The 26,066-nt window shown below is 43.4% G+C and overlaps 1 protein-coding gene across 3 annotated transcripts in view; it reads right to left on the bottom strand.

The window, feature by feature from the left end:
* Positions 1–26,066, bottom strand: part of LOC132869632 (plexin-B2-like) — a 495,410-nt gene that overhangs the window by 29,157 nt on the left and 440,187 nt on the right. For all 3 annotated transcript variants that reach the window (XM_060902925.1, XM_060902923.1, XM_060902926.1), the window contains 18 exons: positions 21,587–21,698; positions 21,380–21,488; positions 20,876–20,977; positions 20,684–20,773; positions 15,766–15,853; positions 15,105–15,265; positions 14,759–14,907; positions 14,469–14,601; positions 9,432–9,568; positions 9,000–9,179; positions 7,998–8,109; positions 7,650–7,859; positions 5,007–5,186; positions 4,754–4,890; positions 4,551–4,651; positions 1,659–1,888; positions 190–371; positions 35–101 (listed from right to left, as the gene is read on the bottom strand). In XM_060902925.1, the coding sequence (XP_060758908.1) occupies positions 35–101; positions 190–371; positions 1,659–1,888; positions 4,551–4,651; positions 4,754–4,890; positions 5,007–5,186; positions 7,650–7,859; positions 7,998–8,109; positions 9,000–9,179; positions 9,432–9,568; positions 14,469–14,601; positions 14,759–14,907; positions 15,105–15,265; positions 15,766–15,853; positions 20,684–20,773; positions 20,876–20,977; positions 21,380–21,488; positions 21,587–21,698 (2,480 nt within the window). The remainder of the gene's footprint in view (positions 1–34; positions 102–189; positions 372–1,658; positions 1,889–4,550; positions 4,652–4,753; positions 4,891–5,006; positions 5,187–7,649; positions 7,860–7,997; positions 8,110–8,999; positions 9,180–9,431; positions 9,569–14,468; positions 14,602–14,758; positions 14,908–15,104; positions 15,266–15,765; positions 15,854–20,683; positions 20,774–20,875; positions 20,978–21,379; positions 21,489–21,586; positions 21,699–26,066) is intronic.

Raw genomic sequence — 26,066 nt, 5'->3', positions numbered from 1 at the left:
GACAGAGTGAGTTGGTCACTAAAATGCAGCTGACCTTGAGGAACTGGTAGAGGCAAATGGACATCCAATTACACAGCATCCTCTCAACTACCGTCTCTGATCTGTAGCCCGGATACAGAAACATGGATGATTTATATGAAATTAGTCCAGGTCCTTACTCAGTCCTTGCTGAAAGAGGTGGCGTCTTACCTGCGGAGCATGAGTTTGGGGTTTTTGCTGTGCACATGCTCCTCCATCAGCTCCAGCAGGAGCGTCCTCATGATGTCAGTGTAGTACTCCAGCTTCCCATGCAGGGCCACCGTCAGCAACGACGCGAAGTACACCTTATTTCTGGCATTAAACTCTTGCTGGCTCTCCAGAGTACGGATGAACTGTAGAACAGTCAGAGGAAGTAAAAATTTATTGTTACACACAGGACGACACTTGGTATGCGGTCTGTGGCATCTCTCTCTCAACTTGGGTGGTAGAGCTGTAACGATACACCCAACTCACGATTTGATTCGTATCGCGATTTTTGACCCACGATTCGATACGCCCACGATTTTTTTTTAAAATGTTTTTTTAAAGTAGTAAATTTGACTTATTAACATTTACTTACTTACATTAACTATTTAATAACAAATAATTCAGACCACTGCAGAGAATGAGTAATATGTATGCAAAAATGAACAAATGTATATCCAAAGATTGTTTTATTTCTCAAAATAATACTGTTGAGCCGGAAGCTCTGTTTTTTTCGGTTCTGAAAAAGTCATTTTTCCAAATCGTGCAAATCCGTTAAGATTTTGGGGGGGGTGCTCTCTCACTGTCTCACTCTCATAGGGCCAATGATTTTCTGTGATCGCGGAAAACAGATGGAAATTACGGAATTTTTATGGTGAAACATTGCTTGCGTGTCAAAATGTAACTGCCGCAGAAGGCTTCCGCCCAAGCAGACATGCCTTCAGTGTTGCCAGATATTGCTAACGTTTTCCACCCCAAAATATGTTCAAAACCAGCCAAAAAGCACCTAAACCCGCCCAATCTGGCAACACTGCATGCCTTTCCGGTCAAGTGATTGGCTTGTGGCACACCTAGCCAGCCAATGAGCTGCTTGTTTACAGATTCGCTCCCCGCGTCGCAACCAGAATGGCGACCGCTTAAAAGAAATGAATGCTCTGCCAGTGGCGAGTGTGGACGTTGCGTGACTCACAGAAGATTGTCGCAGGTCGGCGAAAAAACGACTTACTAATAGATATAAAAAAATAAAAGTAATTTAAGTAAGTTTAAAATGTAATTTAAATAAAAAGTAAAGTATTCATAAATTGAAGTTTGGAAGCGCCTCTGTTTTTGGGCTGAGGAGAAGTTTGAAAGGGTGTACCGCGATTCTGCCTTCTTGTATCGCGATACGGATCGTGGCTCTGCGTATCGCGATTTCGATTTGCATATCGTTACAGCCCTATTGGGTGGTATCTACTGTTTCCATAATATTTCATTTACCCTCTGAAGAGACTTTCAAATCCCTATTTGTGTACGAGCTGTACATAAGTCATTTATGTTTTGGATGCTAAAAGGCTTTAAGTGACTCGTGCTTTCCATGGTTGCCATGGTTTCAGTCGACAAGCATGCATTTGATCAGGTAACATAAGCGTTCTTGAATAAATTAGGCAAAAGCATACATTGATGAGGAAGGTCTTGCTGTTGAGCAGATTGGAGAACTGATTTAGTGCCTGTTCCACAGTGGCCCTGCGGTTTTCTGGGATGTCCAGCTTGCCAGTGATCATGACATCATTGGCACCATCTTTAGAGGGAAGGAAGAAGACGCGGTTCGTGTAATTCTTGTAGTCCAAGAAGGGAATCCGGGCCTCACTCAGATCACTGGTGTGGTCTTCCATCTCGATCATCAGATCTGAGACACGAGAGAGAGAGAGAGAGAGAGAGAGAGAGAGAGAGAATATACAAATTCTTATGACCTTTAATTTAACTGCATTATTAGATTTCTTAAAGGAAATGAATGTGATATGAACCAGCTCCATTATTCAGCAGAAACCCTGCTTTGTGAATAAAGGGAGATAAAAACACTTAGCTATGCAATGAACGCTTTAAACAACCCTTGAAACGTTCTTCCAAAATGTCCAGATTATCGCCTTCATGTCTTGTGTGTGCAAGAATGAAAAGTTGTGATGGAAAACAGGATTGCAGAAATATCATTTTGCCAAGATATTTAACAACCAATGGAAATCCTTGATTAAAAAGTGAAGAGACTATGATGTGCTGAGTACATGTGATCAGAAGGACCACTTATTTCCCTCCGTCGTACTAAAATTACGAAGGTGATTTTGGTTTTTCCAGCTGTAATACTGCATCCTTCATTAACAGCACCTTAATCCGAGTTATTATAATCAAGAGAAATGCGTATATAATAGCGGAGCTCTCCGTACACGAAGCGCACAGAGTGAAGCTCCATACTTAAGAGAGTATGGTAATGGAGCAACCTGATTTTTGATGGCTTTTGCGACCGTATGATGTTTGTACATGCGTCTACCACCACGGGGAACCTGATCCTAAGTGCAAGGCAACGTCTCTCAAACACTTGACCACTGGGCAATGAAATTTGTATCTTATATAAGATAGATGGGTTTTGAATCCAGCATTTATTTTTAATTTGCTTTTTAAAAAAAATGAGATTATTCACGAGCAAATTTTACACTCATCGGGAGCTCTGCTTTTAGGCAGTGCCTATATATTCTATTCACATTCACTAAATCTGAGCAATCGTGCGCTCTCATTGGCTACTCTACTACTAGGATATCGGCTCCTATACCGTGAGCAGAGAAAAACAAAATGGCGGAGCGTGTTGCTGAACCAACCAAGGACGAAATAAAAACTCTACTCCTAAACAAAACCCCCAAAAAAGCAACAAAATACGGAATACAAGTATTTGATGTACGTTTTTTTTTTTCAAGAATTATCGCATTTTTCACAAATTGCTCTTGTCGTTTCGTTGGTTTGTTTACATTCTTCATCTTTAAGCATTAAAATTTGTTGAATTTTAATGCAAACCCCCCCCCAAAAAAAAGTATTTGATGGTAAGAACACATCTTATTTTTCAAGAATCACCACATTTTTCACAAATTGCTGCCGTCATTTCACCGGTTTGTTTACACTAAGCGAAAATGATTTTGTCGGACGTTTGGTATAAAGTTTTTATTTATCGAATTTGCAAAAAATAAAAATGCTCAGTTTCTTAAAATCCAGTGAATGTGGATAGAATAAAACAGTTATTCCACTCGATCTCGTCGTACATGGCTTATAGCCAACTCACATACGACTCAATTTCATGTAATAACATTTATTTTTTTCACAGTCCAAATCCTGCGCTCTAATTGGCTGGTGAGCGGGTCCGTATCCTACGGTATGGACCCCAGTTACGGACCTCTGGTGATTCGCTTGTTCACAACAACAAACATAGTAGCATTTTTTGTCAACATTTATCTTTTTTTCATAAGACTTATTTATAAGATTACCAAAAATCTTATAAATTTTTGCCAGCATTTCTCAGGAGAATAGCATTAATTTTACAGCATGGATAGCAATAATGACAGTGTTCACAGCGAAAGCGAGTTTTACTACCCTGAGGAAGAAGAAATAAAAGAAAACATTTCAGGAGAAAGCTAAAAACCTCTAACTGTTGCTAACACCGAGCAAAAACATGGCTGAATCCTGAATGACTCCTATTTGTATAAATGGGGGACTACATAGGCGGCAAAATGTAGTTTTTTCCTGCCATGGAAGTGCACTTGTATACCGAGGAGGAAGCCATTTGCATTACAGCCGTGAATGAGGATTCAAAATGGCGGCTCGGCTCGGTTTTCCCTTTCGGGCGCTCTCGTTTTCTGTTAGAATTTGGTAAAGAAAAAAATAAATATATTATTTACCAGCTTAAGGTCGGTCCGTATGGTGAAATACCGTGACCTCGGCCCAGAGGCCTCACTCAGTACTTTCAAGACCTCGGTCACGGTATTTCACCATACGGACCTCCCAGCTGGGAAATAACATATACATATATATATATACACACACACACACACACACACACACACACACACACACACACATACATTATGCATAACCCACAGTCACACTTACATTTTATCTGGAAAACAACTGCAGTTTGTTTTTTTTTAATCATTATTGTGCAAAAATAACACTAACCAAAAGGATAACTCTCCCAAAAACTGTGTGATTGGTTGAACAATATTGAAGAGCCTTCAATACCCCCCTCAACCCACCCACCCACCCTAATTTATTCTGTATGGACAGGGATTAAATGTGTGTTGAAACTTTTTTCTCCCTCTGTTAGTGAAGCAAGCTGGGAATAGCACCACGTGTTTGTTTATATTTAGTTCTCAACATTGATATAAGGAAGAAGTTTTCACCGTTTCCGTCCTGGCAGGTTGAATTTAACTCAAGTATTGAGCAACCTTTCACTTTCTGCCATCTGGTTCAAGATCGATAGGTTCCTGACTCCAGATGAATGCTGGGAATAACCAATAAAACCGAGTGCACACCTGTGAACTCTTTTTTACAGCGATCCCGCACGCTCTCCTCCAGACTGTCCAGCTGGTGCTTCACCTTTTCGTACTCTCTCTCAGCTTGCTGGCTCTTTCTCCTACACGGGAAAAAAAAAAAAAAAAAAAGATGACAGAAGGTTTACCGTTTGAAAAGTTCCTGACTGTAATAGCAGGACACAGAGATGTGTAATCTAATTTACCTATAGCAGTACACAGACACAGCAATGAACAGCAGCATGGGCAGGATGACCGCTGGGATGATGATGTACAGTGGAACCTCGGTCTTCTTCTCATAGCGCACCGTGCCCACTTTCCACTCTCCATGGCCAAACTTAATCTGAGGGCGGGAAGAAGAAGAAGAAAAAAAAAAAGAGGGAGACAAGGAGCTGAGAGAGAGGACCCCCCCAAAAAAAGTGTAAAAGCATGAACACTTGAATGAAATCCAGAGCTCACCACCAGGTCCAGGGTCTCTGAACTGGTGTCTCTTCGCTGGCGTCTGGAGCGAGCTTTAGGAGGTTTGGATGGGGCCTCCAGGAACAGCTTATCATCGTGCAGGACCGTCACTGCGCACAACTCGTCTCCAACAAACGCCCGCGCCTCTTGAGCAGTCATGGCCTTGGAAAGACCTTGACCCTGCGTTTCACACACACAACACGAATTCACTAACATACAAGTTAATGGATTTTTCTCTGAAACTATAAGGATGAGGAGAAAAAAAAAAACAGGAAAAACTTACAAATATAGTTTTAACCTAAATGGAGACTGTACAGATTTTAATACGCTATAACACTACATGTATTTGAGGGACATGCAAAAGAGAAGCATGTCGAAAGCTTACAGCATTCCTAGTAAAATATACTGAATGTACAGTACCAGTCAAAAATTTGTACACACCTTCTAATTCAATCTTTTTTCTCATCTCATCTCATTATCTCTAGCCGCTTTATCCTGTTCTACAGGGTCGCAGGCAAGCTGGAGCCTATCCCAACTGACTACGGGCGAAAGGCGGGGTACACCCTGGACAAGTCGCCAGGTCATCACAGGACTCAAGCTTTTTTTTTTTTCCTTTATTTTTATTAATTAAAAGTCACTTCATGTCTTAAAATTATAATGGATGTTGTTTCTCTTTATTTAGCTGAGCGGTTCTTGACATAATATGGATTACTACAGTTGTAGTATGAATAGGGCTTGTTGTGGCCATTTTTTTCTACCAAACATTTCCTTGGCCACGCGAGGCAGAGTGTGGGGTTGTTTAGACGCGCATTCCAAAGTAAGCACACACGGAGAGTGAAATAAAACGAGATGTTGTTCCATTTATTTTCCACAGTCCGGTTGACTTTCAATGAATCCAACAAACAAGGTAAAAAAGGATATAAACTAAGAGGGTACGCTATGCGGTCGAAAACCGTCTCCTACTCACACTCTGTCTGCAAGGCACCTGTGAGTGTACCAATTAAATCTGTGATTCACGCCACCAATGCGCGTTGGAGGGAGGGGTTTCACAGTACCGCCCACATCACAGGTGCATTGGGCCAGACAAAGGGTGTTTAGGTCCAGGTAAGTATACATAAGAGGTAAGTATATAAACAAAGAGGTAGGCATATGAACATAACAGGTAAGTATTTATAACAATTAACTAAAAATATTTTTCTTGGGGGCGTCGTGGCTCAGGTGGATAAGGTGCCATACCATGAATCCGGGTTCGATTCCGACCCGAGGTCATTTCCTGATCCCTCCCCGTCTCTCTCTCCTGCTCATTTCCTGTCTCTACACTGTCCTATCCAATAAAGGTGAAAAAAGCCCAAAAAAAATCTTAAAAAAAAAAAAATTCTTTTACAGGTTGCCAGCAACTCAAAGCAAATTTCTATTAATCTCAAATATGGCTCCAACAGGGCTATTTACTGCATGTTTATTATTTACCATTTGGTCTCAAACACATGTGCTGAGCTCTAGCTGGCGTTGTCATTGGACAACGTCACTGTGACATCCACCTTCCTGATTCGCTGGCGTTGGTCATGTGACGCGACTGCTGAAAAACGGCGCGGACTTCCGCCTTGTATCACCTTTCATTAAAGAGTATAAAAGTATGAAAATACTGCAAATACTGATGCAAATACTGCCCATTGTGTAGTTATGATTGTCTTTAGGCTTGCCATCCTTCCACTTGCAAGTGGTAAGTGATATGCGCTGGGATCACACACACAGCGGCTCAGTCCCGAATCACTGCTCGTGTGCTTCACTCGCGCGCTCTGTGAGCTGCGCAGGGCCGGAGTGCGCACCCTCCAGAGGGCACTCGCTGTTCAGGGCGGAGTGATTTGGAGCGCAGGATGCCTGCGGAGCCGAGCATATCCGTGTATTGGCGTTGCTATGTGCACGCGAATCGTGTATTGGCGTTGCTGTGTGCACACTAATCGTTTTAAAAACGTTAATCTGATGATCCGCTGATACGGTCTAATGTAAACCTCACCCAACATCGTCCGTCCACTCTTTAATTAAATGCGGATCCGGTAGGCGATGTCCACTTGTTAGAGTTAACTTATTTATGTAGCATTCTCGATCTTGTAACGACAATTGTTTGGCATACTCTGACAGCTCATAATGCCGGTCTATGGGCAGCGCCATTGTTTCGGAGTCCAGGCTGCGCGCGCATCCTGGCAACGGTCGGTTTGTTTACAAACATGCGAAGGGGTCTATAGGGCTACTTACTGTATGTTTATTATTACAAAATGTGACCGACTGCTGTTTTGCCGAGCCGCTCATCGACAAATTCAGACTATTTCTTGATAATCAGCGCGCATGATTTTCTATAAATCACGTGTATTTATACTAGATGTTTTTCAAAAAACGCTGATATCATAATTACTGGCTTAGCCACAATTAACGTTCCATATTCCCGCCCAACAACATTCCAACTTTCAGAGCATGTTCTATTAAACAGGCAGGTGTGGGGGAGGGAGGGTTGTCAGTTCTGTGTGGAAGTATAAATAGGCTGATAAGCTGGAATGACTTGTCAGCATGTCCACTTCTGAACGTGTCTCACTGTGAGACAGCGTGTATTACAGGAGCCTCATCGTGTGTGTCATGGAGAAACCGTACCTGGACAATAATGATGCTTCCTGCGCTGATAGTTCTGTCAATGGGGTCTTGGAACACGGGATTGGGGTGGTACTCAAACTCGGTCAGGTTCACCTGAACGTTGTCGAGCTGGATGACGGTCCTAAAGGGCAGATCCTCAGGAGTATTCTTCACGGCTGGAGAGAAGAACTCCAGGACGGTTTCGTTCTTACTAGTAAACTCTTGCACAAACTGAAAGCGAGATGGCAGGGAGGGAGAAATTAATGGATGTAGCTTTTGTTTAGAAATATGGGCAAGGAACATGACTGATTTGTTAATATGCTTAAACGTTCTCTCTAGACATATTTTTTTTTGGAAACGTAAAATCACCTCAGCATTGCTGGGCTGCAAGTTGAACTCATCAGCAGAGGGCAGCACTCTCATAACGGCTCTCTGAACCAGATCGAATCCTGTTCCCACCACCGTGATGTTCCGGCCTCCGCTGAAATTAATTGTGAACATGCACAGTAATGCGGCCAGATTCATTCTGTACTCGGTCTCTCCGTATTCACTGAACTGCACGTTTCATTAACCTTGTCCTACGCTGCTGCTGTATTTGCACACCTCAGCTCTGTGCCATCTCTTTTGTCATACCAAATACATAATATTTCAATCAGCAAGAAAACATTTAGCTCTCACAGAGCAATATAGATTTGGAAATTAATCAGTGTTGCATGAGAAGGCATTAGAAACTCCAGTACATTTCCAAATTGACTCCTTATTTCTGTGAGAATCGGTGACTTGGACACTATGGGTAGTATCTCACTGGGCTGCGACAGCCTGCGACTAGTTGGAGACCCAACAATTGCGATAAAATATGCGAATTAGCGACAATTTTCACTTGAATTGATATTCACATATTTTACCGCAATTGTCTCTCCAACTAGTCGCAGCCCGGCTTTCCCTCGGCAGGCAGGGAAGTAGAGGAAGCCTCACGGAAACTGACTGTTCGTGACGGCCTTGCGACGCATTTGCGGCTATTTTGAGAGAAATTTTGTCGCACGAATTTTTTGAACATGTTCAAAATTTCAGCGACAAAGGAGCGACACTTTGCGACTCATGCGAGGAACTTGAGAAGCCCTGCGAATGTTTCAAGACACTTTTGAAACTCTCTCGCGAATGACGTTCGCAATTTGTCGCAACTCGGTGAGATACTGGCTTAATGCGTCACAATGACCATGTTATCCTGGCACACTGCAAAGCACTACGGTTGAGTTTCAACCCCTTAATTGTTTCTGGTCATGAATGATAATCTGCAACTATATCAAAAACTTCTTACAACGCAGTAAACCTCTGTTAAAAACGTTCTGCCTGTTATAGAGTCAGACTAACCATATGAAGCTTGCTTGAGGGGAGTAGCTGCTGATCGTCGGATTGGTGGCGTAGGTGAAGGTGCTAGGCACGACGAAGATGCTCTCGCCGTATTTCACTTCGACTCCGAGTGGCTTCGATGAAACCTGACGGCTTTTATACGGACCCGTCTTACAGGTGATTTGGGGTCCGAAGTCGAGGCTGCAGGATGGCCAGAGAGAGAGAGAGAGAGAGAGAGAGAGAGAGAGAGAGAGAAACCCACACACTTATTTACAGACGTACAGCATAAGACAACACTACATGCACCACAATACAGAGACGTACACACAGATATTCCAGACCTGTTATTGACATACACGTACTAAAGAGCAGGTGGAAACTGATGGACCGTTTCTTAACCCAGAACCACAACGGTCTCTTACTGATAAGCTCATGAGTCAGTCTGTTACTCACACTTCACAGGGCACACCTCCCACAGTGATTCTTATGTCATCTTTAGTAGCTGTGTCCAAGTATTGACCCGTGATCGTGATAACCGTCCCACCAGCTTGCGGACCTTTAATGGGATTCACAGACATAGGGACGGGGTCCTGGAAGAGACAAGATGAACAAATTGTCTAACTCAGGCAATGTCGACTGGCAGACCCAACAAAGTATTTCAGCTGAGCCATACACATGGAGAGAGAGGGGGGAAAAAAAAAAAAAACTGTAGCAGAGACAATAAACATACACTGCAAAAAATAAAAATCTTAGGAAGTTTATTTGTCTGGTGGTGTAGTGGTTAGCGCTGTCGCCTCACAGCGAGAAGGTCCGGGTTCGAGCCCCGGGGCCGGCGAGGGCCTTTCTGTGTGGAGTTTGCATGTTCTCCCCGTGTCCGCGTGGGTTTCCTCCGGGTGCTCCGGTTTCCCCCACAGTCCAAAGACATGCAGGTTAGGTTAACTGGTGACTCTAAATTGAGCGTAGGTGTGAATGTGAGTGTGAATGGTTGTCTGTGTCTATGTGTCAGCCCTGTGATGACCTGGCGACTTGTCCAGGGTGTACCCCGCCTTTCGCCCGTAGTCAGCTGGGATAGGCTCCAGCTTGCCTGCGACACTGTAGAACAGGATAAAGCGGCTACAGATAATGAGATGAGTTTATTTGTCTATTTTCAAGTCAAAACATCTCGCCACCCTTATTATAAGACATAATTGCCCAACAAGCAAAACCTCATTTAGCTAGAAAGGCTAGTTTTTAGACAGTCCATCTTGAAAATCTTGTATAGACAAAATGTCTTGAAAAAGTCTTATTTGGAGCGCCTTTGAAAATAAAACAAGTTTTTTTTTTTTTTTTTTAAAAAACAAGTAAGTACATTTTGGACATTTGTCAAATGCGGTTCATCTTGTTTCAAGAAAAAAAAAAGTATGCTTGTTTTGGGAATAAATGAACTTTACTGAAATCTTTGAATCTTTCATTACAATTCATACATTTCAAAAACATATACTCTAGACCAGACAAGTGCCTTCAAAAAGGCTATGAGTGAGTGGAGGGGTTTTAGTGAGGTCTTTTTGGAATGCTGTGAGTTAAGTTCAGTGTTTTTTTTTTTGGTTGTGTTTTTTTTTTTTGTGTGCCTGATCTTGTAAACCCCTCGTACACATGAATAGTCAGTGCCCCCAAAATGCACTGCTGCTTTGGCGTTGTGTAAGCACTGTAAGTCAAAATGCGTAGACTTTTTATTAATATTATTTTTTTATTTTTTGGTGCCTGAGGTCCTGGGGAAGTGGAATCTTAAAGTGCCATTCCACCATTGGATGTATTCTTTGGCATAAAATACAATATATTTTGACAACATATATAAATGGTATCACTAGACAGAGAAATCTTTTAGCTTCAAAATGATATATCAAACAATTTTTTGACAACGACAAGTATATTAATTTTGCGACCAAAGTCACCTACCCTTTTAATTTCCGCGCGTGATGTCATCGGCAGGTTCCCCTTCTTGTGTACCACGTGACGTGTGAAGTGGCACATATTATCAGCAATGGCGGATAGAACGCGATAAAAATAATACCAATAAATCTAGCTAATACCAATAAATCTACCGGTAGCTAACTGAAAGATTAACTCAATTTTTCGCAATTTTTTTGGTCCCCATATACGAGGAGAAATGACTCTCTCACTTTGGGGGTTTCCTGGTCTAAAAATAGACCGACACGTGGTACACAAGAAGGGGAACCTGCCGATGACATCACGTTTCACTACCGCGCGGAAATTAAAAGGGTAGGTGACTTTGGTCGCAAAATTAATATACTTATCGTTGTCAAAAAATTATGTTTGATATATCATTTTGAAGCTAAAAGATTTCTCTGTCTAGTCATGTTGTCATAAAATATATTGTATTTTATGCCAAAGAATACATCCAATGGTGGAATGGCACTTTAAGAGATGTTTGAATGTTGAAATGGGAAAAAAATAAACTTGTTGCAATGCTACACGTGTCGTCAACTTGATTCAAGATAGTCTCTGGTCTCATATCTAGAGTATTTTACTAATTACAGGTCACAAAAGGAGAATCGTTTAAGCTAGCAATGCTTAGTTGTAGAATTTAACAATCCTAATATTAGTATATTTATCTTAAATTCAGTTTTTACTGCTAAGACTTTGTCATGAATTTAAGTGAAATACCCTTAAAATGAAACAAATAAAAATGACTTGAATGGCTAAATGTAAGAAGTATGATCTTGTTATAAGAACTAGTTTGATTATTTTGAGTTAATCAGATCTCACATAATAAGTTCCCCAATCTTATTTTGGAATTATTTCATCTAAAAACAGGTTCGATTTTTCATCTTACTTTAAGAAATCGTACCAAGTCAAATCTGACTAGTTCCATTGGCAGATTTTTTTTTCACCTGATTCAAGCAAATATGCTTTGTTTTAATCTTTTATTTCTTATTTTTGAAAGGCCATTTTTTGCAGTGTAAAACCATCCACTAGTTTTCTCAACATGAACCAGTGTGGCTTCTGTGGCAGGTTCCTTCTAAGAATTTATCCAAATCACTTGCTTTTCTAAAACTTGTTTAGAGGAAGGCAGCTCACTGGACCACAGACTAGCTCCAAGGCTAGATGGTTTTCACATAGGTTTATTTTTGCTAAATTGACGACATCTCGTAGGTGAACAAGTGCTAGTTCAGAATGCATCTCGTCTGTTCACAGTCCATGGCGCGAATCAAATTATTGGTTATTTTGCAAAATAATATAACCACTCCGATTCAGTTTAGACGATGAGCTTCTGGCTTGTAACTTCACTGAAGTCATTAAATAATGCTGGTCTTATTTAAATTCGGAGAAAGAGTTCAAATGTTCTGTTTGACCCGTCTGTTCTGGGAAGATCTGCCTGGGTGGGAAGGTACTGGAACTAGGTGAAGTGGAGTCAGGTAACACCATGCAGAATTAGGAATGTGCCGAGGTTAGCAATTCGCTTTATCCCACACACACAAAACGAAGCCCGTTTCCTGCTCAGTCGTCCTTTTCTCTGCTTTAAAGACCGAGTACACATGTGTAGACCCCGAAGCCGTTTGTTTTCAGGATAATGGCTGGCTGATGAAATTATTGGCTGGCTAGCTGACTCAGCCAAAACCTTAATGGCTGCTGCAGCCACCAAAATGTTTATGGCTACAAATGGCTGATACTGGACGTCACTGTGTGGCATATATCCGGGCGAACGGATCAAACAAATGGGGGGAATAAATAGCAAATTACCACAGGTCCCCTGGTCTCTTACTTCATTGTAAATATACATCTAGCAAGATTGTAGTTCAATGCTAATAATAAGCTAATCTGGATTGTTCGAGGAAGGCATCTAGCTATCTACTCTCACTAGCAATGACCAGTGAAGGACTGGCAGCTATCTTACTATGATGAAAGTAGAGTGGTGGAGTACTTTTTTTTTTATCAATCTCGAAGTATGTGAAACAAACAAACAAACAAAAAAAAATACCTTTACACTTTCCCTCAGCAGCGGCAAAGAATGCAGCCATCTCGTCGATATCGGAGTCGATTGATGCTCTGGGTGGGTTCCCGGGTTCCCCAGTGTATCGTGGTAACGGTGTGAGGGGCGGGAAGCCAGACAGGTAGTCACAACGGCAAGCTTGTGGTGGCTCTCTGTGCTGTGATATCAGTTCTAAATCTCTACAGTGTATGCCTATACGTCTCTATTGTGTTACTACTAGTGTGTACAGTTGATCATGTTTGTGTCACTTTTCTTGTAGCTCATGATGTGGATAAACCCATTATTTGATGTACACAATTCTTAGTGGCTCAGCCAAATTTTATTAGATAGCGGCTCAAATTGGCTTACAAAATTATTGGCTGGCGGCGGCTCAAATTCTAAATGGCGGTTTTAGCGGTGCCTGGCGGCGGCTTCGGGGTCTACACATGTGGATACCTCAGACTTTTTAAAAACCACAAAAGGGCCAGTTTGTGTGGTTGAACTACAGTGAAACAACTATAAATCAACAAAGTGTGTGCGCGAGCATATGGGGGGGGTGACGGGGCAGAGAGAGCAAGAGAGAGACAGACAGATGTAGCAAAAAAGATGGACAGAGAGGGAGCGAGAGAGTGCAAGCGAGATGGACAGAGAGAGAGAGCGCGAGATGGACAGACACACACACAGATGGAGCAAGAGAGAGAGACAGACAGACAGATGGAGGGAAAGAGAGAGCCAGAGGGAGGGAGAGACAGACAGACAGACAGACAGACAGACGGAGCAAGAGAGAGACAGAAGGAAAGAGAGATAGAGACAGAGATAGGGAGAGACAGACAGATAGAGCAAGAGAGAGACAGAGGGAGAGAGAGAGAGCACTGATCAGTACCCTGTATACTGCAGATGGAGTGAGAGAGATGGACAGAGACAGACAGACAGAGAGTGAGATGCACAGAGACAGACAGAGTGAGATGGACACACACACACACACACACACACACACACACACACACACACAGAGACAGATGGAGCAAGAGAGAGACAGAGATGGAGGGAAAGAGAGACAGAGGGAGAGAGACAGACAGATGGAGCGAGAGAGAGAGACAGAGATGGAAGGAAAGAGAGAGCGCGCAAGAGGGAGACAGACACAGACAGAGGGAAAGAGAGGCAGACAGGGAGAGAGACAGACAGAGAGGGTAGGGGAGAGAAAGAGACAGACAGACAGAGCGAGAGCACTGATCAGTACCCTGTATACTGCAGATGGAGTGAGAGATGGACAGAGACAGACAGACAGAGAGAAAGATGGACAGAGACAGACAGAGACAGACAGACACACACACACACACACAGATTGAGCGAGAGAGAGAGAGAGAGACAGACAGACAGAAAGAGTGAGAGAGACAGAAGGAAAGAGAAACAGACGGAGAGAGAGAGGGAGTGAGACAGACAGATGGAGCAAGAGAGAGACAGACAGAGAGAGGGTAGGGGGAGGGAGAGAGAGAGAGAGAGAGAGCACTGATCATTACCCTGTATGTGAAGTTAACTGTGGATATGCTGATTTCCTTCCCCTCTACCTCCACCTTCACCGGTCCTTCCGGGCTTTTGGGATTGGGCAGATCATACGGAGGGTCAGGCAGTGGGCCGATCTTACACACAACACTGACGCAAACAGAGGGACAAATGTATAGACACACACAAAAAGGAAAAAGTTGTACCCAGAAATGGCAGCATGGCCGCATAGTAGATCACATCCTATAATCATACTGAAAGCAGAGGCTACAGCCACAGACTTCCTGGCCCATCAGTAAAGCAGTACCTCGTGGAGACGGAGTATCTGTCTGCCTGGTGCTCACATGGCACATCTGCCACAGTGATTCGCTTGATGTCTTCTTTTTTAATCCCCAGGTTGGATCCTGTTATAGTAACCGAGATCTGCCCCTTCTTGGGCCCGAACCGCGGCCTGATCTGGAGTGAAAGCACGGGGAAGAACACCTTCAGAACATGCAATCTGTACAAAGTAGACTGTAACTGAAAAAAAGAAAGTGGTGTTCAAAGACTTTTGATCGAAATTCGATTTATCAACAGTGTGATTAAATTATACATAATTAGATTTACTATAAGGAGAAAAAGTGCACACGCGCGTGTGTGTGTGTGTGTCTTACATCTTTGATGGTGGGAGCAGGGCACTGCTCAAGCTCTTTTGAACAAAGCTTAGAATAAATGCAGGAGCGTGTGGTGTGACACCACACACACTCATACTTGGTGTCTGCGCTTTTACACAGACTGCAGTCCTCACGGCCCACTGAACAATTATACAGCACCACTGAGTGCGAGAGAGAGAGAGAGAAGCAAATGGAGAGCTCAGTGAGGTAGTACTCTTAATATTTTGTGTAAATATGCCATTTTGTGTATACACGCTCACAGCAGCAGTATTTTACAATGTGTGTCTGCAAAAGCTCCTGATTTTGTAAGAAGCTCCTTCTAGCAAGCTTCAACCTAGGAGCTTTGCGACATATTATGCAAAACTACGCAGGTAAGAAAATACCTATTCTTTTCATCCAAGCCACCAGTCATCCATGGCAGAGGTTTAAAAATAAATACAAATATAGAAATAAAATACAACTACCTTATGGTTCAGTCTAAAGTTATGCCTTCAAAATATAAAAAAAAAAAAAAAACAAAAACCCACACACAGGATCACTGCCTTGACAAATACGCATGAATGCTAATAAAAGAGGAGCTGTTTCCTAAATTTCCAGTCAATCCAAGTCCCAGGCAAACAGACTGACTGGATATTGGAGACCTTCATTAGACTACACTTACCCTGGAGCGTGCTGTCGATCCTATTCTCGGTCTCCTTATCCTTCACATAGAATGACACATTCACCTCTGGCGTTTTGTCGTAAGCAAACTAGATAAAGAAAAACAAATCAGGTCAATTAAACTCCACTCAAATCGTCAAACAGCCATTTAAAAAAAAAAAAAAACATTTATTTCAATGTACCGAGTATGGAAATGCTACTGTCAAAAATAACAGTGGAAATAAATGTGGGATTTCATTATTAGAGTTTGTATATTCTCCACATATCGGATTCTCAAACTGCATCGTCTGGGGCATTGTGTAGGGGGAGAAAGAGGACGGGGGCATTTAATCAAGTGGTCATTTCTGTAAATCTAAAAGAAGATTTGTGTTTAGTCTCAGTCAGTCAGTCAGTCAGTCAGTCAGTCATCGACAGGCGCTGGCTTTTAAGGGTACCTTCACATTCATGCAGTGTGTGGTCTGTTTAAATCAAAGCCTGGTGCAGATGATCAGACAATAACCAGTCTGAGAGTATCGGAGCGATTGAGTGCGAAAGTGAATTGACTCTAAAAATCGAACCAACTGCAGGAAGTAAACCAAACATTTTGTGTATTATGGGTTGTGTGCAGAAAAAAATTTTTTTTGGAAGACATTAGCTGCTGGGCAGCACGGTGGTGTAGTGGTTAGCGCTGTCGCCTCACAGCAAGAAGGTCCGGGTTCGAGCCCCGTGGCCGGCGAGGGCCTTTCTGTGTGGAGTTTGCATGTTCTCCCCGTGCGTTTCCTCCGGGTGCTCCGGTTTCCCCCACAGTCCAAAGACATGCAGGTTAGGTTAACTGGTGACTCTAAATTGAGCGTAGGTGTGAATGTGAGTGTGAATGGTTGTCTGTGTCTATGTGTCAGCCCTGTGATGACCTGGCGACTTGTCCAGGGTGTACCCCGCCTTTCGCCCGTAGTCAGCTGGGATAGGCTCCAGCTTGCCTGCGACCCTGTAGAACAGGATAAAGCGGCTAGAGATAATGAGATGAGATTAGACATTAGCTGCTAAACCCATGACTTGAGAGGTACAAGCTGAGCCAAAGTCCAGAGCAGAAATGTAGCTCATTCTGGATTTGGTCCCATGAACAAAGATAGAACGTTGGCGTCGATGGGGATGCCTCCGCCCGGTAGACTACACGCCTTATTAAGCTGTGATCTGGGGATGGACATTTGACCTCACAGTAATCTTGACCTGGTGAAATTACTTGTATTAGCCTTGGAGATATTGTGTTCACAAGGTTTTCGGACAGACATTTGACCTCACAGTGACCTTGACCTTAGACCTTTTGATCTCAAAATCTAATCAGTTCATGTTTGTCCCAAAGTGCACAAATGGTGAAAGTTTGGTGAAATTCCTTTCATCAGCCTTTGAGATATCGTGTTACCAAGGTTTCGGGACGGTCGCACGCATGGATGGATGGACAACCCGAAAACATAATGCCTCCTGCACCTTATGGTGGCGGAGGCATAAAAAGTCAAAACAACAAGAACGTAAGGATCCACCCAGTTCATGATTCAATTCATGATATTGGGCTCATGATTTGATTTCCCTCACCCCAATATTTTTGGGAAGGGGGAGGAAAGGGAGGGGAGAAGAAAAGAAGGGAAAAAGAAAATTCGGGCAGCACGGTGGTGTAGTGGTTAGTGCTGTCGCCTCACAGCAAGAAGGTTCTGGGTTCGAACCTCACGGCCAGCGGGGACCTTTCTGTGTGGAGTTTGCATGTTCTCCCCATGTCTGTGTGGGTTTCCTCCTACAGTCCAAAGACATGCAGATGAGGTAAAATACCCAGTCACTGGGGTTCTACAAGCCAATGCATACTTAGTGCCGGTCCCAAATCCGGATAGAGTGCATCAGGACTAGCCTGGCAAGCCAGACTAAATGTGAATATTTAGTCTGGCCTCGCTCGTAGACATTTCTGAAGGGGGTGGGAGGAACAACCCGCTGTCTTTCAAACTGTCTCTGTGCGTATAGGCCAACGCTCTGACCAATCAGCGCAACACTGACTGTGACGTAGTCAGAGCGACAGAAAGCAGTGGGGGAGGCCTTGAAATAAATAATTTTTCAAAATGCGTATTAATTAATAAACAGGTTCTAGATATTAAGAAGTTTGGAGATAATGACCACAAGTTTGGAGTCTGTACCACATACTTAACATACACTTTTTTTTTTCAAGGGTTTGCTTAAACTGTTTTTGAGTTTTTATTTAGTGGTGTTTGGTGAAATAATTTCCCTTAAATTTAAAATAACGGGAAAATAAGAAACAATCAAAAAGTAATGTTTCAAAGCTGTTTATTAATTCTTCGTACTGCACAAACTAGCCCCATCCTTTTGGCTACGAGCGGAGCGAGCTGGTAGATCAGACTTTTGCCATAGCCGGTCGGCAAAACAGCGAAAACGTCCTTCTTGAAAAGGAATGAGCGGAGAGCCTCTTCCTGCTCATGTTTCAACGAAAACTCCAAGTCTAATTCTTCTAAAACTGATTCCAAAGCGGAGTCAAACGCGCGCTGTTCACTAGCCGTAGCCATCTTTCCTGCTGTGCTTTCTCCAGCGTCACGCAGCCTTGTCGTCGCTCCTGCAAAAGCCCGCCCAAAGAATCCAAACAAAAACCCTGCGTTGTGATTGGCGGGCACGATTTGATGCCCGGGGTGTTTTTGTTGATATGGTGCGAGGCTTGACCCACTCGTAGGCAAAAATATTTTTGGCCGCTAGGTGGGTGGGTCTAGTTTACTAGGCTACATCAGGACGGGAATCTGGTGTAAATCCTATGCCAAATCAAATATACGGAAACGATCCGCTGTGGCGACCCCTAATGGGATCAGCCGAAAGATGATTTTTGGAAAAAAAAAATCCTATTCTTTATCAACTTAAACATTCTTTTAAAAATAAATAAATAAACTCATTTCATTTTCTTCATAACCATCAATAATTTACCCACGTTTGTAACGGTTGGAGTAAAACAATGCCTATTAACTAACATATTCCTTTTAGTAAAAATGAAGAAAGTTAATAAATCGGACTTTTCTTAAACTTTTATGAACATTTGTACTCCCTCCGTTTGCTCCTCTTCTCTTTATATTTCAGCAGTCTGTCTAAAGAGAGCTCCGATTTCTTGTTAAATCTATTTGTACAGTCAATCACACAGCAGCTCTTTCCCATTTTAGATCTGTTTGTGCATTTCCGTGGCATGAGAGCTGTGTGACTTCCAGCTTGGGTGAAGTCACATGTATTCCCGCTATTTTACGTTATTACACTCTGCTGTCTAAATAACACAATTAGAGCTAGGAAAAACGAAGATTACGCAGCCTGATGATGATCACGATTCTTTTTTTTTTTTTAGTTCATCGATTCGAATGGTCATAAATTTTATTGCCATGTATCACTGCATGGTATTACCTACCTACAAAACAATGCTACATAGACAAAATGGTTAAACTAGGTGTTTTTATAATTTCATCATTTATTTAGCGCTTGCTGTTTGCTGATGGTGTTCTGTGCAAATAGCAAAGGTTTTATTTACTTTTTTCTCCCCAATCACTGGATTTCAGACCAATGAAAATTTTACGAGCATGATTTCATCCTTACTTGCCCTTTTTAAACCTTCGGTTCGTTTCATTGTGTGTAGTGTCATCATTGGCAATTTCATGACTAACATTTCTATAATCTTCTGTATCCATCCTTATATGCATCCAGTAGTTCAACGCTAACGGCTCAAGCATGTTCGAAGTCCTAAAGGAGGTGAGAATTTGACGCAAATACTGTGCGAATCGTCTTGGGCCGATTTCACAGAAAAGGACAACAAAATGCTCAACATACTGCAGCGCTGCGTGAATGAAAAGGTGTGAAACGACTGGATGTGTGAACGCTTGTGTGAACAACAAAGATGACAATTAAAACAGATTTCAGAGGGGGGCGTCGTGGCTCGGGTGGATAAGGCGCCATATCATAAATCCGGGGACCCGGGTTCGATCCCGACCTGAGGTCGTTTCCCGATCCCTCCCCGTCTCCCTCTCCCACTCATTTCCTGTCTCTACACTGTCCTATCCAAAAAAGGTGAAAAAAGCCCCCCCCAAAAAAATCTTTAAAGGAACAGTCCACCGTATTTCCATAATGAAATATGCTCTTATCTGAATTGAGACGAGCTGCTCCGTACCTCTCCGAGCTTTGTGCGACCTCCCAGTCAGTCAGACGCGCTGTCACTCCTGTTAGCAATGTAGCTAGGCTCAGCATGGCCAATGGTATTTTTTGGGGCTGTAGTTAGATGCGACCAAACTCTTCCGCGTTTTTCCTGTTTACATAGGTTTATATGAGCAGTGATATGAAACAAGTTCAGTTACACAAATTGAAACGTGGCGATTTTCTATGCTATGGAAAGTGCGCACTATAATGACAGGCGTACTAACACCTTCTGCGCGCTTCGGCAGCGCATTGATACGGAGCTCAGATATCAATGCGCTGCCGAAGCGCGCAGAAGGTGTTAGTACGCCTGTCATTATAGTGCGCACTTTCCATAGCATAGAAAATCGCCACGTTTCAATTTGTGTAACTGAACTTGTTTCATGTCACTGCTCATATAAACCTATGTAAACAGGAAAAACGCGGAAGAGTTTGGTCGCATCTAACTACAGCCCCAAAAAATACCATTGGCCATGCTGAGCCTAGCTACATTGCTAACAGGAGTGACAGCACGTCTGACTGCGTCTGACTGACTGGGAGGTCGCGCAAAGCTCGGAGAGGTACGGAGCAGCTCGTCTCAATTCAGATAAGAGCATATTTCATTATGGAAGTACGGTGGACTGTTCCTTTAAAAAAATAAATAAATAAAAATAAATAAAAAACAGATTTCAGATGCAAGATTCCACAAGACTGTTCAGGGATATCGAAAGCCTGTCTTTTGACATACGGACCTGATAACCGCCAAAGCTGAACTTTGACCCCGTAGTCGTCACGTCGCCCACCTGCTTCATGAGCTCGGTGCCGATCTGGAACGTTTTGCCCTGGAAGAAGCAGAAGACGAGAAATGTAGATTACGTCAATGAGGTGTCCCACCTCACGTATGTTACATTACCAAGGAGTAATTACATGAGGAGTGTCATTACCATGTACTTCTCCAAATTTTTGCCTTCGAACATGAGGGAAGTTTTGAAGTCCACAGGAATGAGTGATGGTTCCAGGTTCTCAAACTGAGGACACTTATCACGCTAAAAGAACCAGATCGAGTCAAATGTTAGTTGTGCTGCTGTGCGATCCCTATGGAGTTTCACTTCTACAATGACGAGAGAAACAGATGGAGAATTTGAGTATCTGAATATGGACCAGGGAGAGGGGAAGCAACCACAAAACTTTAGTTCTTGCAATGTAAAGGCTTTCATTTCCAGATTTAAAAAAAAAAAAAAAAACCCGAGGCACTTTTACTCTAGATGTCTGTGTATGTAACAAGGAAGTGGTGAGTGTGGTTAAGGCTTTGGCTAAGCGATTAGAAAGTTCAAAAGCCAGCATTGCCAAGCTGCCATTCTTGGCCAACTCTCAAGTTGTATCCTTTCTCAAACGCAAGTCGCTTGGGATCAAATGTAAATTTGGGAAATACGCAAATCTCTTTGCACCTGGCTTTGTTTAATGATGTTTTCCTGCACAGAGTCGTCCTGGTCACTGCACGTGTGATCCTGCGTGTTCCACTGGCAGCCCCACTGACTCATCACACATGCTATGCACCTGCAGGAAAATGAACGGGTTAAAGACAGATTTGCATTTCTGTATCTTACACAGATTTACTACTAATGGTGGCAGGAACATGCCCGGTTATCACTTACGGTGTATTTACTGCGTTCTTCGCAACCGCAGCACAGTTGTAAAACCTGTATTCACCGCGTGTTATCTCAATTGTGCCGTTCACTATGATCTTCACAGGCACCGCTACAAAATCTACACAGGCAGAGAAAAATCAGACAGGTTAGACCCAAACATGATTCATTTTTAACGCCATTTCATCGCATTAGAAATTAGCCGTTATTGACAGCACTGCGTTGCAAGTTTCGTCTGATTTGTTGCCCTGCATTTATACTGGAGCTTATGGTTCTTGAGCTGTAAACTAAACAATATGACTCTATACTGTGATGAAACATCAACGATAGTGTTCATACTGATAACATTTTTCATTTTTTAAATACAATTTCTTCTTTATTTCTATTTATTAGAATATAATTTTTTTTTTTTTTATGGTTTCTTTTATGGGCGGCACAGTGGTGTAGTGGTTAGCGCTGTCGCCTCACAGCGAGAAGGTCCGGGTTCGAGCCCTGTGGCCGGCGAGGGCCTTTCTGTGCGGAGTTTACATGTTCTCCCCGTGTCCGCGTGGGTTTCCTCCGGGTGCTCCGGTTTCCCCCACAGTCCAAAGACATGCAGGTTAGGTTAACTGGTGACTCTAAATTGACCGTAGGTGTGAATGTGAGTGTGAATGGTTGTCTGTGTCTATGTGTCAGCCCTGTGATGACCTGGCGACTTGTCCAGGGTGTACCCCGCCTTTCGCCCGTAGTCAGCTGGGATAGGCTCCAGCTTGCCTGCAACCCTGTAGAACAGGATAAAGCGGCTAGAGATGATGAAATGAGATGAGGTTTCTTTTATTTCTTAAAAGAAATCTGCATTTTATGGGCTGAAATGGGCTCAAAAATCACCCTGGAGCAACCTTTAAAGGCTGATGCTGATGTAGCGTCAACCATTTGGTACGTCTCGAAGTCATTGCATGGAGTCTGTGAAACCACACTCATTTTCAGATGCTGATCGAGACTCGCTGAGCAACTCCTGCCACACACCCCTCCTCGTGTCACCTTTCAGCATTTTTAAAAATAGGTACCCTGTGGGTCCATGTGGCTACTGCTTATAAATGAAATTGTTTTCTGATCCCATGTCCATACAGTAAATAAATAAATATCGCGTATATAGAGTACGTCATCAATTATACTCGCGTCACCAAGCTGTGAGCAGCATCAGGGCTCGTAGTGTTTTGGTTACCGATTTTATTTACTGCGTTTTGTTCGAAATACAGTGCTGTGAACTAGATCCATTTTCACAATAGTAAGAAAACACTTGCTCATGAATCATCTTCGAAGCATTATTCAGTACTAATGAGCACATTTTGTTTCACAAGTGTAGTGTAAAGACTCCAAGATAAAAAATAAAATAAAATAAATTAAAGTGAATAGCAGAAGTTGATATCAGTTTCTCAATATATCTGCCAAAAAGCTCAAAAAAAAAAAAACCTTAAAAAACCTTTCCATTTGCCCTTTCAGAAGGACCAAACAAAAGCTGTGATGATCAAAATGTAAATTTTCTTAAAATAAACACCACTTACTTGATATCGAATCAGTAGCCTTGGCGAACCACGAGGTGAATTTCGTTTATCTTTTTATCTGCTGATTATCTTCCGATATTACGAAGTTATAACGAGGTTTCTCTAATTTTGTTTCTGGTTCTGAAGTTTATCAAGAAGTAGAACGGGTCATCAAACTTGATCAGGATAAGTGCTGATTGGTTACAAAGTTTCGCTATCATTACACTCATTCTTACAACACGATGCCATAGTGGCTTCACCACTCGTTCTTGTGTACCTTTGATAACGCGAGATCGACTGATCGTATCGTGAGATCACGATTCGCCGTTCTGGTGATTCTAATGCTTACGTGTATGCGCAGTGCGCTATCGTTAGGGAAGTATCTCACTGGGCTGCGACAGCTTGCGACAAATTGCGAACATCATTCGCGAGAGAGTTTCAAAAGTGTCTTGAAACATTCGCGGGGCTTCTCAAGTTCCTCGCATGAGTCGCAAAGTGTCTCAATAGTTCCACCCATGAAGTGGAAGCCTTCTCTAAGCGCATCAATGCAGTGGATATCAACATCACTTTCACTCGGGAGGACGTCAGTGGGAATAATCTAGCCTTCTTGGATTGTGATGTACACATTAGACGAGACAGAAGCCTTAGCATCGAGGTCTACCGGAAACCCCCCCACACAGACCAGTACCTACTCTTCGACTCTCACCACCCACTGGAACACAAATTGGCGGTCATTAGGACCTTGCAACACAGGGCTCAGAACATTCCTACAACGGTAGGGGGAAAAGAGAAGGAGCAGAATCACATCAAGAAAGCACTTCAGAACTGCGGGTATCCCAACTGGGCTTTCTTCAAGAGCAGAAAAAGGAACATAACGGACAAGGAGGATAACAGGAACAAACGCAAGAACATTGTCATTCCCTACATTTCTGGTCTATCTGAGAAACTCAGGAGGATCTTCCACAAACACAACATTCCGGTACATTTCAGACCCAGTAACACCCTGAAGCAGAAACTGGTCCACCCTAAAGACAGAATACCCAGACACAAACATGACAACATGGTGTATGTAATTCAGTGCAGTGAGGAATGCACGGACTCGTATATTGGAGAAAACTAAACAACCGTTCCACAGGCGCATGGCTCAACACAGGAGAGCCAGTTCCTCAGGCCAGGACTCTGCTGTCTATCTTCATCTTAACAACAAAGGACACTCATTTCAGGATTGCAATGTACGCATTTTAGCCAGAGAGGATCGTTGGTATGAGCGAGGAGTTAAAGAAGCCATTTTTGTCAATCTGGAACGGCCATCACTGAACAGAGGTGGGGGTCTAAAGGCCAATTTATGCTGACAACCCAGTCCTCGCAGATGGCGTCGCAGATGGTGTCTGCGTAGACCCCCTCCCTTCGCAGACGCTCTGTGCGTACCTCCCAAAAATTGTGACCACCGCAGAAGCCTCGCAGACAAGAGAGCTCTGATTGGTCCACTCTACATCTGCTGTACACACACTTCCGCTTCCCTACTTTCCCGGTTTGTTTTGTTTTCACGACCGCCATTTTTAAAAACACGAGCGAAGATGGAGCAGCACGAAGGGCGGTTGATGGAGGAAGTGAGGAAGTACGTACATCTATACGACTCCAGTTCTAGTCATTATAAGTAACCGGAGGATAAACACTCCACTAACCACACCCACCAACTACTCCTAGCGATTTCGCGACTTCGCGCCCCCTTGCGTTGTGGCAGTGAATAACATCGCGCACGCCTATTACTCCCCGCTCAACGATAAATTACAACTGTCTGCGAAAAGCTATCTGCGAAAGCCTTGTCGCAAGAGCATGCAGAGGCCCTTAGACATCATTTATCAGCCACCTACAATGCAGTCCTTGGCACACTTCCCAGACAACTGAATGCACACCAAAACCCAGCTGTTTTCAGTGACTCACAGGAGGACAGAGAGAATCAGCATTCCATTGATCACCTTAACGGGCAATCCATTGATCACCCTAACGACTCTCGAGGCCGTTCACATCCAGCCCCCAGTGACCCACACCAACAGGATGACTCAACGACACCTTATGCCGCTTTTCCACTACCAACGCGGCTGAGTTGGGCTGAGCCGTGCCGTGCTGAGTTGGGCTGAGTGGGGCTGTTGGAGTTGCATTTCGACTACAACCGCGCTGAACCGTGCTGGCTGGAAGTGGGTGGACACATTGGGTGGAGTTAGCGAAAGTGGGTGGACATCACGTGATGTCGTTAGGCGGCGCAAACAGTGACATCAGTGAGCTTTTAAGCGGTAGTCTCACGACCCGGATAGTAAACAATAAACATGGAGGACATGGAGTCGTTAGTGTTGCTGGTCTTGGTGCTGTGGCTTGTTGTCACCGACAATGCCAACAGATACTGGCAAGAGCGTATAGATGAGGCGAGGCGCATAAGGCTTCAGAAATTCTCGTAATTCGTAATTATTCTTCTTCCAGGTTTACGGTGTTTACAGATCCCAGCGTGCTCGCGGGGCGTGTGGGCATGTGAGGACACTCCTCCTCACCAATCAGTGCACAGGGGAGTGTCTCCTCACGCCCCTAGCCCCACTCGGCTCGGTTTGGCTCGCTTCAGCCCCACTCCAATACCGTGCGAGTTTTGGGTGCTGAGTAGGGCTGAAGCGAGCTGAGTCGTGCTGTTCTAAGGTAGTCGAAACGCGAGCCATGTCGGGCTGAAGCGAGCTGAAGCGAGCTGAAAAAGGGTAGTGGAAAAGGGCCAATAGATGAGCTTTTCATCCATGAGAGGATAAATACCTGATGCTCCCTACCAATCAGACAGAACTGAAGAAGCCTTTCGGATGAGAGGTGAAACGTCTTCAAGAATCTTCAAGCAAGTCCAGTTGCTCTCTTTTACCACCCACAAAGTGTCGCTTCTTCGTTGCTGAAACTTTGAACGTGTTCAAAACATTTCGTACGACAAAATTTCT

Source organism: Neoarius graeffei, chromosome 21, assembly GCF_027579695.1.
Source record: "Neoarius graeffei isolate fNeoGra1 chromosome 21, fNeoGra1.pri, whole genome shotgun sequence".
NCBI classification, from domain to species: domain Eukaryota; kingdom Metazoa; phylum Chordata; class Actinopteri; order Siluriformes; family Ariidae; genus Neoarius; species Neoarius graeffei.
This window is presented reverse-complemented; position numbering and strand designations above follow the sequence as displayed.